The 14,587-nt window shown below is 46.6% G+C and overlaps 1 protein-coding gene across 4 annotated transcripts in view; it reads left to right on the forward strand.

Moving 5' to 3' along the window:
* The window catches only part of brun (trafficking protein particle complex subunit brun), a 663,235-nt gene that overhangs the window by 101,490 nt on the left and 547,158 nt on the right, over positions 1-14,587 (forward strand). For all 4 annotated transcript variants that reach the window (XM_070522710.1, XM_070522707.1, XM_070522708.1 and 1 more), the window contains one exon: positions 5,193-5,377. In XM_070522710.1, the coding sequence (XP_070378811.1) occupies positions 5,193-5,377 (185 nt within the window). The remainder of the gene's footprint in view (positions 1-5,192; positions 5,378-14,587) is intronic.

Below are 14,587 nucleotides of genomic sequence, written 5' to 3' on the forward strand. Positions count from 1 at the left end.
TTGTCGCTGTATTTACTTAATCTACTAGCTGTACAGTTAATTACCTTGCAGAGCAAGTCTTCATACAGATGCAGTAAGGATACAAAGTCCGCAACATAGTCAATGTTCATTGGTTTCTGTGCAAGAAAAAAAAAATTTCTCCAGAGAAGAGGTGCAACTAAACGTGCATGTAATATTTTATTCAAGCCACGGATTTAATGCTATCGTAGCAAATTCATTACGATAGCCTACACTTTTGCTCTGTCAAATTTAATAAGAGGCAAGATAAGCTTTCAAGATAAATCGGGAAATTCGTGCTTGAAAACCGACAAGAAAATGCAACTGAACGGTACCGCGTTCAGCGCAACGTTGAAACTTCGGGTACTTTGCTGTCTTGTCATTTGCCCTTGCCGAGGTTGAAATAATTCAAGCTGCTCCGTAAGCGTGATTTTTGCATGCTACTCAACAAAAGAAAATTGTGACGACCTCGTCGTCTGCTGGGGATCGAACACCTCCTAGCACTGACAACTCGCAAAGGCGTACGAAGCAAACGTCAAAATGCACTTCATTTGCAGTGTAGCGTGTCAACGAACGCATAGCAATCGGAGAATGCAATCTGCGGTACAAGTTTTTATTTCCCCAGAAAAAGAAAGACATCTTTGAAGGATAGATAAAAATTGGTGCTTGATGCAGCCAAACATAAATAAAAATGCTACAGAAAGAAAATAGAGAAAAATTCCAAGTGCAGGAAAAAATCATTACAATTGCCAATCCTGCATGCCAGCACCTTTCAAGAAACACTGTTGTTATTCCAATAGACAGACTGACAGCTTGCTTATGCAAGCACATTCTTCCAGTTCCATGCCATTGGGAAAAAAATGAGTTTCCTGGAAGGTAGCCACATGCACACTTGGTGATCACAATGTTTTTTTTTTCCCTGGACTTGTATACCTATATGTATTTTCTCCTTTTCCCGATTTTATGTTTGGTTTCATCAAGCACTAGTCTTTATCAGGTTTTATTGCTGTACTACTTTGTGGTAACGTTTATAGATCACTGCATTTTCACAACAAACCTTTCAGTTAGAAGTTAGCATACTCTGTTCTTACTGCTTCACACTGTACATTCTTGCTACACTGGCCAAATAAAGGATTTTATAAGGTATCATGAGGGTCATTAAAGTGACTTGTTGCAGTATAAAGAAAAAAAAAAAAACTAATAGCCTGGCTGCAAATGGCACCAGAGAACATATAGGACAAACAAAAAAACCGAGATGATCTAACAATCAAAAGTTTAATGTACACACGGAGCAAATGCTCGCTGACAAGCAATATATTGAACATACACAAAAAGGAGAAGCAAAAATTCATGTGCGTTTCCTGACAGGAAATGCATCCATTTCTATCGGAGGTCGTGATCACAAGATTAACTCAGCATTTTTAGATCTACAGCTTCCGTAATTTCTCTAGGCAGCCAATCTGCACAGAATGCTAGCTTCTTCCTCTACAATGCACGCTCAGATGTGGAGAGTGCATTGTAGAGGAAGAAGCTAGCATTCTGTGGAGATTGGCTGCCTATAGAAATTATGGATGCTGTAGATGCAAATACACTGGGAGAATCTTGTCAGCATGGCCGCTGTTACACTTTCAGAGATGGGTGCATTTCCTGTTGGGATCTGTATGGACACACATCAGATCTTGCTTCTGCTTTTTGTGTAAATTCGATTTATTGCTTGTCGAATAGCATTTACTCGGCATGTTCAATAAACTTTCATTTGTTAATACACCTCATGATTGTCTTGGTCTCTAGCAGAAAGGTGTTCATTCTTTTTACAGTGAAGCTGTGTATGCCTAGGCGAAACACTCATGGTCCGATCCCAAAAACCCCAGTGTAGGGGTACGAGCCATTGTTTAAGGGGGTGTGAGCCATTGCATTCGTCTTGGTTAAGACAAGATCATGATGTCATTATTATCTCACAGCAAAGCTGTGGTGGGCCATTGGCTAGACCGATAGTGACGTCGTTTCTCTCTAGCAGCAGAGCGCGCGTGGAGCAGTCTCTCTCCGACTTCCCAATAGGTTCGAAAATGTGTCCCTGTATTTAATTAAATGAAATGTGCAGCCCCGGTGTGTCACTTGGCAACTACAGTGCATAACTGAGTCATAAACATTATGATTAACGCATTACGAAACATAAATGCGTAACATAATTCAGAAAGACTTCGACGGACCACCTGGATTAACACAATGAACCGCTGCTCATTGCACTTTCGAAGATGGTGATCTTGCACAGTGCAATGTGCGGCATTCCAAATAAACAATGTGATAAACCCAAGCCAAACATGTGCATAACCTCATTAAGAAACACAGAGATAACCAATAATATAAAAAGACTTGAATAAACCATTGGAATTAACCCAGTGATAAACACCGGGGCTGCACATTTCAGCTTCGCTGGTTTACCGTCTGTACAGGGTGCATGGGCGGTAACTTTTTCTGTTATTGCTTGCATTTGTACTTTCTCTGGCTAAGCAATCTAGTTTGAAATGACTCCCATAAGCATGTTGTAACAATGTTGATCGAATGCAGATTAAATGCATGACTAGCTTAAGAAATCTGGATGATTGCTATAAATTACAGTGAAGAAACTATAATATCTAATAACATTAATAATATAATAATAATATTTATTTCCACAAAACAGGCTAACCATGAGAGGCGTGCGAGGCTGAGCAGAAAGCTGAAAAATTCTACAGCAAGTGCGCCTGCCGTGGGCCTACGATCCCGCATTATGAATAGCGCGTATTGATATGGTCTTCTTGTTAGAAGTTACGAGTATACTACCAGCGCGAGGCACGGGACAACAAAGTGGACAAGAAGCGTGTCTTTTAGAATGCTATGTTACAACTTACAGGTTTCTACAAAAGCTACGGTAACTGCTCGAAACATTTGATGCGTCGGCTTTTGCGCCCTCAGAAATATTTAGAGAAGGCTCCCATATATATATTCACAGCGCAAGCACGGCGATGGACGAACCAGGCTAGCGCTAAGGTTGAATTTCACAACACAATTTTCATTCCACGTCGTAATCACACAGATCATTTGAGGCTTCGTTCACTGGCACACGCGTGCTTTCGGGTTGGTGCTTCTTGTTGCGTTTGGCGTAAGGATATGGCTAGTAGCAGGCACTACATATGCGCAATCACGGGCAATATACACGCATCATTTCTTCAGAAGCTGGCGCTGAGCACGGGTAGCGCGAGGATCTTGTTGGGCTGACACGACGACTTCGTGGCAGCCGAATTCCGACTACTGCATATGCGGTGAGGGTAGCAATATGAACTGGTCGATAGGTCATCTTGGAGATTGTTGTAGCGCAGGCAGAACGAAACGGTCATAGAAGGCAGATGAGACAACACACGGTGCAGAACCACCAGCAAACAGCTGTTTACGTGCGCCATGTCGCACTGAACTACCGAAACCGCCGTCGCGCACTCCAAGACAAATCTTAACGTTTTTAAATAGTAAACGTACATATTATTTGCTTCTAATCAAGAAAAGTCAAGAATATTATACTGTAAACGTTTTATTCATTACAATAAAAGAATTATGCAGCGTATGCCACGAAACCTGGCAGTAAGCAACCCTGGGCGTCGCACCAGTCACTTTGTTCAAACAATGCCTCCTTGAAATCGCAACCATGTGAAATGGGCCCTCTAAAAATCGCATTGCGACGCGTGCGACAGCACCGATTTTCGTCGTTGCAGTCGCAGCATGTGAAACAGCCCTAAGCCTTGCTCAGAATTCAGCAACTGTCGCCTCGCTCAAGAAAGCTCGCGGCAGCTGCTATCGATCAAAATCCACGTTAGCCCTACGCTTCGGTTTAAACAAAGGTCTTCAACAAAGCAAAACTGTTCAAACTATCGTCCGAATCCCCAAGAGGTCCACGTTGGGCAGCCAGATGTGGATTTCTCACCCGTGCTCTTGGGACAAAGGAACGACAACACGGTAGTGCAAACAATAACAAGGGCATTTATTGCACTTTTCGTAGACCAATGCCTGCTAGCCGAGTTGCTATCTGCAAAATATGCCGATGGGCGCGCGACAAATCTAGGAAGTCCGACTTACCGCGACCGGATAGCGAGCGAATATGTTCGCCCCATGCTGGACATTAGATACATTTAGCGTGTCCGGTATTGCAAGTGCGGGCGGTTTGCCGGAATAGTGGGGGCATAAACGTGAGCGGCCAGATTGGTGGCGCCAGCTGGTAGTGCAAAGCTCAACCACACAAACACAGAGCTAATTACTATATTCTGCTTAGCTGCTGGTGTAAATATTTGACAGTGGCGTAATCGTGTTCACAATTACGCCGCTGCCAAAAATTTGCACCACTAGCGAAGCAGGATATAGTGGGTTACTGCAGTTTTAGCTCTGTGTTTGTCTGGTTGAACTCTACGCTACCAGGCGGCTGCAGCGATCTAGCTACGCCCCCGCGAATCCGGTAATCCGCCCAAACCGCTCCCCTTTACCGGAATAGCGGACAGGCTAAAAGTCTCTATTAACGCCTAGTTGTTCGCGCGTGCGGTCACGTGAACGGTGGCGCGTTCGAAGGAGGCATCGCGAGACGGTCTTGCAGAAGCATGGATCGCGGCACACGCGCGGAACGTCCGCCCCGCTTGCCGATCCTCAGCCAAAGAGGAAGAGCCTTCTCTTCTCCGCGCCCAAGTAACCCCGCTGTTAGGTGGCGTTAGCAGAGCCACACTCGCGCCATCTCTCTCGATGCGCGTCAACCACAGCGACTGCCGCGGGCACCAAGCCACGCGGCGAAGCCGGATTACAGGAGACGGGAGCTATGCGGGAAAACAACATATCAGGGGACGCGTGAGAGTCGTGCATCCCCACACTATGAAAATTGTTCGTTGGAGTCTATGATGCGAGATCTGCTTCATTTTCCGAATCATTCTTGTGAAGAAGCAGGTGCTTTCTGTAGATTGAAATGGCTTTTTTACATTAGAATAATCTGGAATAGTTCCTGTGAATGTTTTAATGACGGGTATGCTGCAGTAAATATGTTTTGTGTTTAGACTAATTTGATCGGGCATGGTTGACAATGGAACCATGATCTTGGCATTCGTTTTTCTTGGTTTGCTGCCTTGATCAGTTTATTTCCATAGGATACCTCTTTGCTGTAGCAGTGTTTTTCGCTGTGGCTGCAGCTTTACCCAGAGCTGGAAGGTGACAAGCTGGAGCAGGACATTGGAGAGTTTGCAGCGTCGCTGGCGTGGGTGCTCGAGTCGCGCCGTCTGGAGCGGTTGTTTGATCGGCATAGCCCATCGGCCTCAGCACTGCCCTTGCTCAAGGCCCCTTTTGAAGACTTTGTCGGCCTTGATACAGAGTCCAGGTAAGGGTTCTTGCTGTGGCAGTGCGAATAGATCAATTCTAGCAGTGTAGACCCCACATATTTGCTGTCTGGTATAAGTGACTCAGTGATAGGAATGATTGATAATGCCAAATGCAATGCCTGTGGTGGCGAACAAACTTTCTGTACCTGTGAAAATGAAAGGCTTGACCTCTGCACAGCTCTACTTGTGCTAGATAAAATACTTTTCTTGTTCTTGGGATCGCATAGCGCAGCTGCAAAAGGCCACAGCTGTTGAAAAGCTGCTTGAATGTCAATAGCATACTACATATTGTTATGAGGGAAAGTGTTAAGCATTGACAATATCTCTAAGCTTTTATGTGAGCTTTCTTCATGAACAACAATGGAATAAAACTGTTTACCTTTGTAAGTTTCATAATTCAAACATTGTGAAATTTTTTAAGTGACCACTATAAAATTTTAAAATATAGACAATAAAAAGTATGCCTAAGCACAAGTACAGACTGAACACACTTTAGTGGTTGAATGGCCAGTTGCGGAATGCAATAGCATTCGTAGCTGCTACCTTGAGGTAACTACTATGCTTCACGTATGTTTCTCCTATAGCCCATGGACCCGGCAAGCAGCATGGTCATTTGTGGTCTCATTGCAGTGTTGGTCTTTGCTTTTTTTTTTTCAGTGGATGGCAGCCAACTTGGCCAAAGTGCAATTCCATCTGTATGTGTATTGGCATTCGTGTGCATCTGATTATGTACATATGTTTGTATCGTGTTCTGATTGTCATAATTGCAGTGATGCAAGCATCTCATTAAAATATATATATATATATATATATAGATATATATATATTGAAGTGGGGTTTATGTAGCTCGTTCGAGGGATCGCAAGTAGCTCTAGATACGAGTCCTAGCGCTTCGCACCAACAACCCGCGCTCGTGTCTCGCGCCGCAGCGGTGGCAGTCCGCACAGTGCCACATGCATATTACCCACTACAACTACAGTGCCACATGCATATTACCCGCTACAACTTCCCCCGGGGCGAAGAGGAGCCATCCTGGCGACCTAAGGCGATGATACGATAAGGGGGTCGTGGTACGGCTTCAGGCGGCTGACGTGAACAGTCTCGCGGCCACGGCGGCGTTTGTCCGAAGATGGCGTCACCGGTTCGACCACATAATTCACAGGCGAAGTACACGCGACGATCCGGTACGGACCTTGATATTTCGGGGCAAGCTTTGGGCTAAGGCCTGGAGCTTGGAAGGGCAGCCGAAGCCAGACGTGAGAGTCCACGGCGAAGGACTGTGTGGGCTGATCGTTGTCGTGGCGATCTTTGCGGATTCCTTGGGTATCCGACGTGAACGAGCGAGCCAGTTGGCGGCACTCTTCAGCATGGCGAGCAACTTCGGAAAGAGGGGTGAATTCAGAGGCATCCGGGTGATATGGTAGTACGGTGTCGAGGGTAGTGGATGGTTCACGCCCATAAAGAAGGAAAAATGGTGAGAAGCCTGTGGTAGCCTGAACAGCGGTATTGTATGCGTACGTCACAAAAGGGAGGACATCGGCCCAATTGGAATGATCCGACGCAACATACATGGTGAGCATGTCCCCAAGGGTGCGGTTGAATCGTTCCGTTAGACCGTTAGTTTGTGGGTGATACGCCGTAGCGGTGCGGTGAATAGTGCGGCACGCGGCGAGTAGCTCATTAATAACTTCGGACAAGAAGACGCGGCCTCGGTCACTGAGCAGTTCTCGCGGTGCGCCGTGCCGTAAGACGAAATGCCGTAAGATGAATGCGGCGACGTCGCGAGCAGCAGCCGAAGCAAGTGCAGCAGTCTCAGCATATCTTGTCAGGTGGTCTACTGCGACAATTATCCAACGATTTCCGGTAGCGCTGCATGGAAGAGGCCCATAAAGGTCGATGCCAACCCGATCAAAAGGACGTGCAGGACACGGTAAAGGTTGCAGAGGGCCTGTCGTATGAGAAGATGTCTTGCGTCGCTGACAGGCTGCACATGACCGAATGTATTTGCGGACATAAGAATACATGCCGCGCCAGTAGTACCGCTGGCGGAGCCGCTCGTAGGTTTTCAGGACGCCAGCATGAGCTTGTTGTGGGTCTGCATGGAAATACGTGCATACGTCGGAACGCAAATGGCGAGGGATGACTAGTAGCCATTTGCGACCGTCGGGCTGATAGTTTCGGCGGTACAAGATGGCGTCCCGTAGCACGAAGTGGGTGGCTTGGCGACGAATGGCTCGAGGGCATGTGGACGTTGAAGAACTGCTAAGAATGTCAATAAGAGAAACAATCCACGGATCTTTTCTCTGTTCAGACGGCATGTCAGTAACAGCAAGCGTAGCAACCGGGCACTCTGTGGATGAAGGTGGCCTTTCGTCGGATCACATGGGCGCACGGGAGAGCGCATCTGCATCAGAATGTTGGCGCCCGGATCGATAAATGACGCGAATGTCAAATTCTTGGATCCGAAGAGCCCAACGTCCAAGACGCCCCGACGGGTCTTTCAGTGACGCAAGCCAGCAGAGCGCGTGGTGGTCTGTCACAACGTCGAACGGACGGCCATACAAGTAAGGGCGAAATTTGTTTAAGGCCCAAACAATAGCTAAACATTCTTTTTCCGTGACAGAATAATTGGATTCTGCCTTCGTGAGAGCACGACTCGCATATGCAACCACATATTCTGCAAAGCCAGGCTTCCGTTGTGCAAGGACGGCCCCAAGACCAACGCCGCTGGCGTCGGTATGAACTTCAGTCGGTGCACTCGGGTCGTAGTGGCGTAGAACAGGCGGTGAGGTAAGCCGACGACGCAAAGTGGTGAAGGCTTGGTCACACGCCGGAGTCCAGTCGCGAAGGTCACCAGAGCCAGCCAGGAGCTTCGTCAGGGGAGCGAAGATGCAGGCAAAATTGCGCACAAAGCGGCGAAAATAAGAGCAAAGACCGACGAAACTGCGGAGCTCTTTCACTGTAGTCGGCCGCGGAAATTCTGCGACAGCACGAAGTTTGTCAGGGTCGGGAAGGACGCCGTCTTTGGACACGACATGGCCAAGTATGGTCAGCTGGCGGGCTCCGAAGCGGCACTTTTTCAAGTTAAGTTGAAGGCCGGCGGTGGTAAGGCAAGTAAGGACTTCGCGTAGACGAGAGAGGTGAGTGGTGAAATCAGGGGAGAAAACTACCACGTCGGCTAAATAACATAAGCATGTCTTCCATTTGAGGCCTCGTAGAAGATTGTCCATCATCCTTTCGAATGTCGCGGGTGCATTGCAGAGGCCGAATGGCATTACGGTAAACTCATACAGGCCATCAGGCGTAATAAAAGCTGTCTTGGAGCGGTCGGATTCATCCACTGGCACTTGCCAATAGCCCGATCGCAAGTCCAAAGAAGAAAAGAATTCGGCACCATGAAGACAATCTAAGGCGTCATCTATGCGCGGTAGAGGATAGACATCTTTTCGTGTAATCTTGTTGAGGCGACGATAGTCCACACAGAAACGAATCGAGCCATCTTTTTTCTTAATGAGTACTACAGGAGATGACCAAGGGCTGCAGGATGGCTTGATAACACCACGTTCAAGCATGTCTTCAACTTGCTCGGCGATGACACGACGCTCGGTGGATGACACGCGGTACGGACGCTGGCGTAATGGTGCGTGATGTCCCGTATCAATGTGGTGAGAGACGGTACTTGTGCGGCCTAATGATGCTTGGTTGCAGTCAAAAGAGGCGTGAAAATCATTTAAAAGAGTAATAAGCCGCTCACGTTGTGTCGGCTCGAGGTCAGCGGCAATAGAGCGACAAAAAACATCCGGTGGTACTCGGTTAGATGGCACATGGGGTGCCAGTGCTGTTACGTTGGCAGTATCCACGTCGTCGGGAACAGGGAAATGCACAATAACGTCAGCGTCCACAGTCTGGATGGTACCAATAGTCTCGCCACAGTGCAAAGCCAAAGTGTACGAATTTGGGTTAGAAATCAGTATTTCTGCAGCCCCATGGTGCACCGTGAGGAGAGCGAAAGGCAACAATATAGGCTGGCGGCGAATGAAGATGGCAGCGGGTGAAAACATGACCGTCGCTTCGGCAAGCGATGCGCATGAAAGAGGGACAAATACCGCGCTGTGAGGGGGAAGGTCAGTATCGGAAGCTACACAGATCCTGGTAACATCATGAACTTTAACGTCGTGAGATGGCATATCGCACAGAACGGAGAACTGAACCTCAGCACGTGCACAGTCAATGACGGCGTGATGGCGCGACAGAAAATCCCAACCGAGAATCACATCGTGGGAGCAACAAGTTAGCACAAAGAAATCAATCGGATACAAAATGTCTCGAATCAACACCCTGGCAGTGCACATAGCGACTGGCTGAACTTGCTGTGCACTGGCTGTTCTAAGCAATAATACCGAAGGCATCATGGTCACTTTCCGTAATTTACGGCAAAGTTTCTCACTAATCACAGATACAGCAGCACCTGTATCGACGAGGGCAAGACATTTGATGCTATCAACAGACACTTCAATAACGTTAGCGGGGGAAAAACGAGGACTTTGATGTTCCGACGATGACGCAGTTCGTGCCTCAGGAACTGCGGAAATCAGTTTTCCGCCTCAGTAGTACTGGCACTGGGCCTACGACGCATGGGTGAGAGTGAGCGCCGACGAGGGGAAGGCGAGCGACGAGTATTGTAGAGCTGTGACTGCGGTGCTGGTATGTCATCAGCAGCGTAGACTTCCGATGGTGGTCGCTGAGGCATACGGTATGGTCGGAATCCGGAGCTGGGTGGTCGCGCGGTGCCCACGAAGGCCGGCAAGCGCCGGCGGCAGAAGCGCGCTACATGCCCCGGTGTACCGCAGGCATAGCATATTGGGCGGTTGTCAGGAGTACGCCAAGGATTTGTGCCTTGCTGCTGTGCGCTGAAAAAGGGAGCGACCTGCTGGCGAGGCGAGGGCGGATGAGAGAACACCGGCTGGAGAGGCGCTGAAGGCGGAGGAGAGAATCCCGGCAGACGAGGCGCCCGTGCAGCGGCTTCAGCATACGTCAGAGGCGCGGCCACGGGAGCCGGCTGACACGGAGGTGGAAGAGCTTCGGTCACTTGCTCTTGAATTACCTGTCGGATCGCTGGAGCCAAATATTGAGAAGGCTTCTCCGTGGTCGGCAAAATCGAGAGCTGTCGCGCGACCTCCTCGCGCACAAATTCTTTTATTTGCGTCAGCAAAGTTGCGTGGTTGTCGCCAATAACCAATGCTGCTAACGAATCTTCCGTAGGCGGTGGGCGCCGAGCTAAGATGCGTTGTTTCCGTAGCTCGTCAAAACTTTGGCACAAGTTGATAACTTCGGCCACCATACGCGGATCCTTCGCTAGCAACATTTGAAATGCGTCCTCATCAATGCCTTTCATAATGTGTTTTATCTTGTCCTGTTCCGCCATTGACGGATTCACGCGCTTACACAGGTCAATGACATCTTCGATGTAACTTGTGAACGTTTCACCGTGATGTTGCGCGCGCCCCCGTAAGCGTTGTTCTGCGCGAAGCTTGCGCACAGCAGGGCGCCCGAACACTTCTGTGAAACTTGTCTTGAATCTGCTCCACGTTGTGAAATCGTGTTCGTGGTTTCGGAACCAGAGGTTCGCGACGCCGGTTAAGTAAAACAGCACATTGTGCAACTTTGTGACGTCGTCCCACTTGTTATGCTGGCTCACCCTTTCGTAAGATGACAACCAATCCTCCACGTCATGATCATCGGTGCCGCTAAAGATGGCAGGATCACGCTGGCGCAATGCACCGGAAACGATGACCGTCGGAGGCTGGGGTGCATCTTCCTGGGTGGTTTCGTCAGGCATGGTCGCAGCAGTCGGTAGCGTCCTGCTTCGGAGTTCCAGTTTTTGAGGTTACCCCGCAGCTCCACCAAATGAAGTGGGGTTTATGTAGCTCGTTCGAGGGATCGCAAGTAGCTCTAGATACGAGTCCTAGCGCTTCGCACCAACAACCCGCGCTCGTGTCTCGCGCCGCAGCGGTGGCAGTCCGCACAGTGCCACATGCATATTACCCACTACAACTACAGTGCCACATGCATATTACCCGCTACAATATATATATTGTGCCACAGGCATTTATTAAACTTTGTGTTGAAATGTACAAAGCATGGCCCCCATGTAATGGCCAAGATAGTGAACAGCATTGGCAAAAAATGTGATGAAGATCCTGTCCACTTGTTGGAATTGACAGGAACCAAAGCTTTCATGCAACGGTCATTTATATTCTATAGGACTAACTGCAATGTGTACAATTCTCTTTATTTTCATCCGATGCATTATGGGCTTCTATGCAATGTTTACTTATGCACCGCACAGGTCACAACTTAAATCTCATTTAATGTGCAGATAGCTCGGTGAACTCGCTCAAAAGTCGACTCACTAAGGCTAGACCAACTTATGAGGATGAGGTCATGTGAGCCTGGCTGGGTGGATTTTTGAGGAATGTGCACACTCATGCTATCAGATACCACCATGGAATAAAACAGTAAGCATGGAATAAATGAACAAGCAAATGCACCTCAGAATCTTAAAAGAAACAGAAAAAAGAACCAGATGCCCAAATGTCATGCTGTCTTTGTATATCTTGCAAGTTGCAAGACGCTTACTTGAGAGAGGCAGTAATGATGGGATATGGTTATGAATTTGTGCAGTAATACATGTAATGGTAAACTCATTAGTAACTTTGCTATTGTCTTGTTGGGCATGGCGTATGCCTTTTAATATGGCTGCACACTTTATTAACTGCAAACGTGCAAGAACCATCTCGGCAATCGCAGCAATTCAGATTCAGATTCAGATTTATTGGTTCCAAAACAAAAGTAATTACATGACGAATATACAGACGAGGGTCCCAAAGTCAAAGAACTGTAGTGGGACCCTCGGTTAATAATAACAACATTGATGGTGATATCAACAGACAGCAAATTAGCGTATTATAAAACAACATCTACAGATCAAATACATCATTAGACATGTCATTTACAATTAAACAGGAAAAGCACGTTATAACAGAAAGTCGGAAAAAAGCATGGGTGAAATACAAGAAATGACATGTGAGATAAAAGTCAAAGGTACACCGCCAGATCGTAGTTAAGTTATCGCAGGAAATGATGCTTAAGGTGATTTTTAAAAATTGCAAGAGAAGTGCAGGATTTTATGGTTGATGGTAATTCATTCCAAAGAGAAATTGCAGTGAAGGAAGATGTTTTTTTGCCGTAATTGGTATGAACCATGGGTAATAATAAATTGTTGTTAGCCGCAAATCTGGTCATATTTTTACTCTGCAAAAGGTCAGTTGCAATGAACGGAAACGTAAGGTTATTATGAAGCAACCTGTGGAGTAAGACGAGTATGTTAAACTGAAACAAATTAATAATAGGCAAGATATTATACGTTTGGTGCGACCAATTGGTTGGGTGCAGCAATGAGGGGGGGTGGTGAGGGTGCTTCGACACCTGCGACTGTGATTTCTGCATGTGACCGAAATCGTACTTTTAGTGTAATGAAAATCTCATCATGTGAAACAGGCTTTAGGCGCAAATGAAAGCGTGTGAGGGAGAGTCAAGAAAGATGGTGGTTTGACGAGCGCTGGTTATGGTACGTTGCCAAGGCATGATTGTTGGCCATGTTGCCAGCACCTCCTCAAAACTGAAACTTGCGAAACCTAGTTGGTCCAGTTGGCACTGATCCTGCCTAAGCTGACAAGCCAAACCAAGCCACTAAGTTGAGTAGCGTGGAAAGTTAGGTTACAAGGTAGTGATTAATCATCATACCTTGTGGATGAAGCAGCACACTGACCAGGACAAAGTGGAGAGAACACAAGGAAACGCAACACTCTCTGCACTCCCAACTACTTTATTTCAGAGCAAAGTCTTCATATTTATATGCCTGTGCACCCTTGCGTGTCAAAGATGTGCTAAAGAAAATTAAAAGCACTTTTAAATTTACATACCTGCGCACACTTAGGCAACAAAGATAGCCAACATATATAACATGGTGGGCCATAAGCGGCGTGTTTTCATCTTTTGCGGCAGCGGAGGGGGGGGGGGAGGGAGCGACCAGCTTTCTGAACCCCATATCACATATACATATATATTTCTTGCACTTGAAAAAACTTGGCGAGACTTCGAAAAATTGAGCACGGCAATGATGGTGTTATATGAGTACACAAGACCTTGTAGTAGGAGACAGTTCAATTTCACAGCCTGAGTCCTTTTGGTGGTGTAATCTTCCTTTGTGTAATTGTCGCATACTTTGCTATCACTGTTACTACTTCGCCTTTCCGGCGAAACTGCAGCCTCCCTCTCTCTCTTCTTTTTGCTAGTCCGAGCATAGGCGCTGCTGCGCATGACTGCTCTTGATTCTGATTTTGAGTGAATCCGGCTTTGCCTCATTTCGGTTACTAAGTGAATTATACAGTGTTCCTCAACTATCATGCACCAAAACTTAAAAATTATTTTCAAAGGTATGGATAGCCTGTGCATAGAGAATGGATATGTTGCTGTATGTTCACCACGCTTCAAATTGCTTTGTGTGCTTTTTTGGCCATGAAAAAAAAACTATAGACTTCAGGGACCCCTTCGGCAGAGTCTTTTATCAATGGCGTCTGAAATGCATATGAAAGTTGTGTGTCGCAGTATTGCTTCTCTTTCCAGTAAGCAATGCTACTGACTCATGAAAAAAGAAATTATAATAATTTACAACATGTATTAGGGATAGAAACATAGTTGCATGCTAAGCTCATAAATATATATAGGGCGGATCAGTTAACTATCATGCACCAATATTTTAAGAAAGACCAATGCATTACTCGCAGAAAACCTAGTCCATATCGTTTCCACTACAGTGATGTAGTGGCCAGTAACTCTTTCGTTGCTGAGATTTAATTTTGTAATTGCAATTACCTAAGTCAAGGAGTACTGTTCTAGTTTTCATTCAGTTTTTAATTTTCAATTATTAATACTGTTAGCTCATATTTTGGGCCGTTACAGGGTGGAAAATATTTGTTGCAATGCAGAAAATGCATTGGCAATCACAGCCTTGTAGACATGTAGACACAAAATAATATTAATGTGCACAACCTGCGGCTCACAACAAAATACAAATGCGGTAGTAGAAGCACACACAGCAACATCAATATTTCCAAGTAGGTGAAATTCGCTACAAACAAGCTGTC

This window comes from Dermacentor albipictus, chromosome 7, assembly GCF_038994185.2.
Source record: "Dermacentor albipictus isolate Rhodes 1998 colony chromosome 7, USDA_Dalb.pri_finalv2, whole genome shotgun sequence".
NCBI lineage: Eukaryota > Metazoa > Arthropoda > Arachnida > Ixodida > Ixodidae > Dermacentor > Dermacentor albipictus.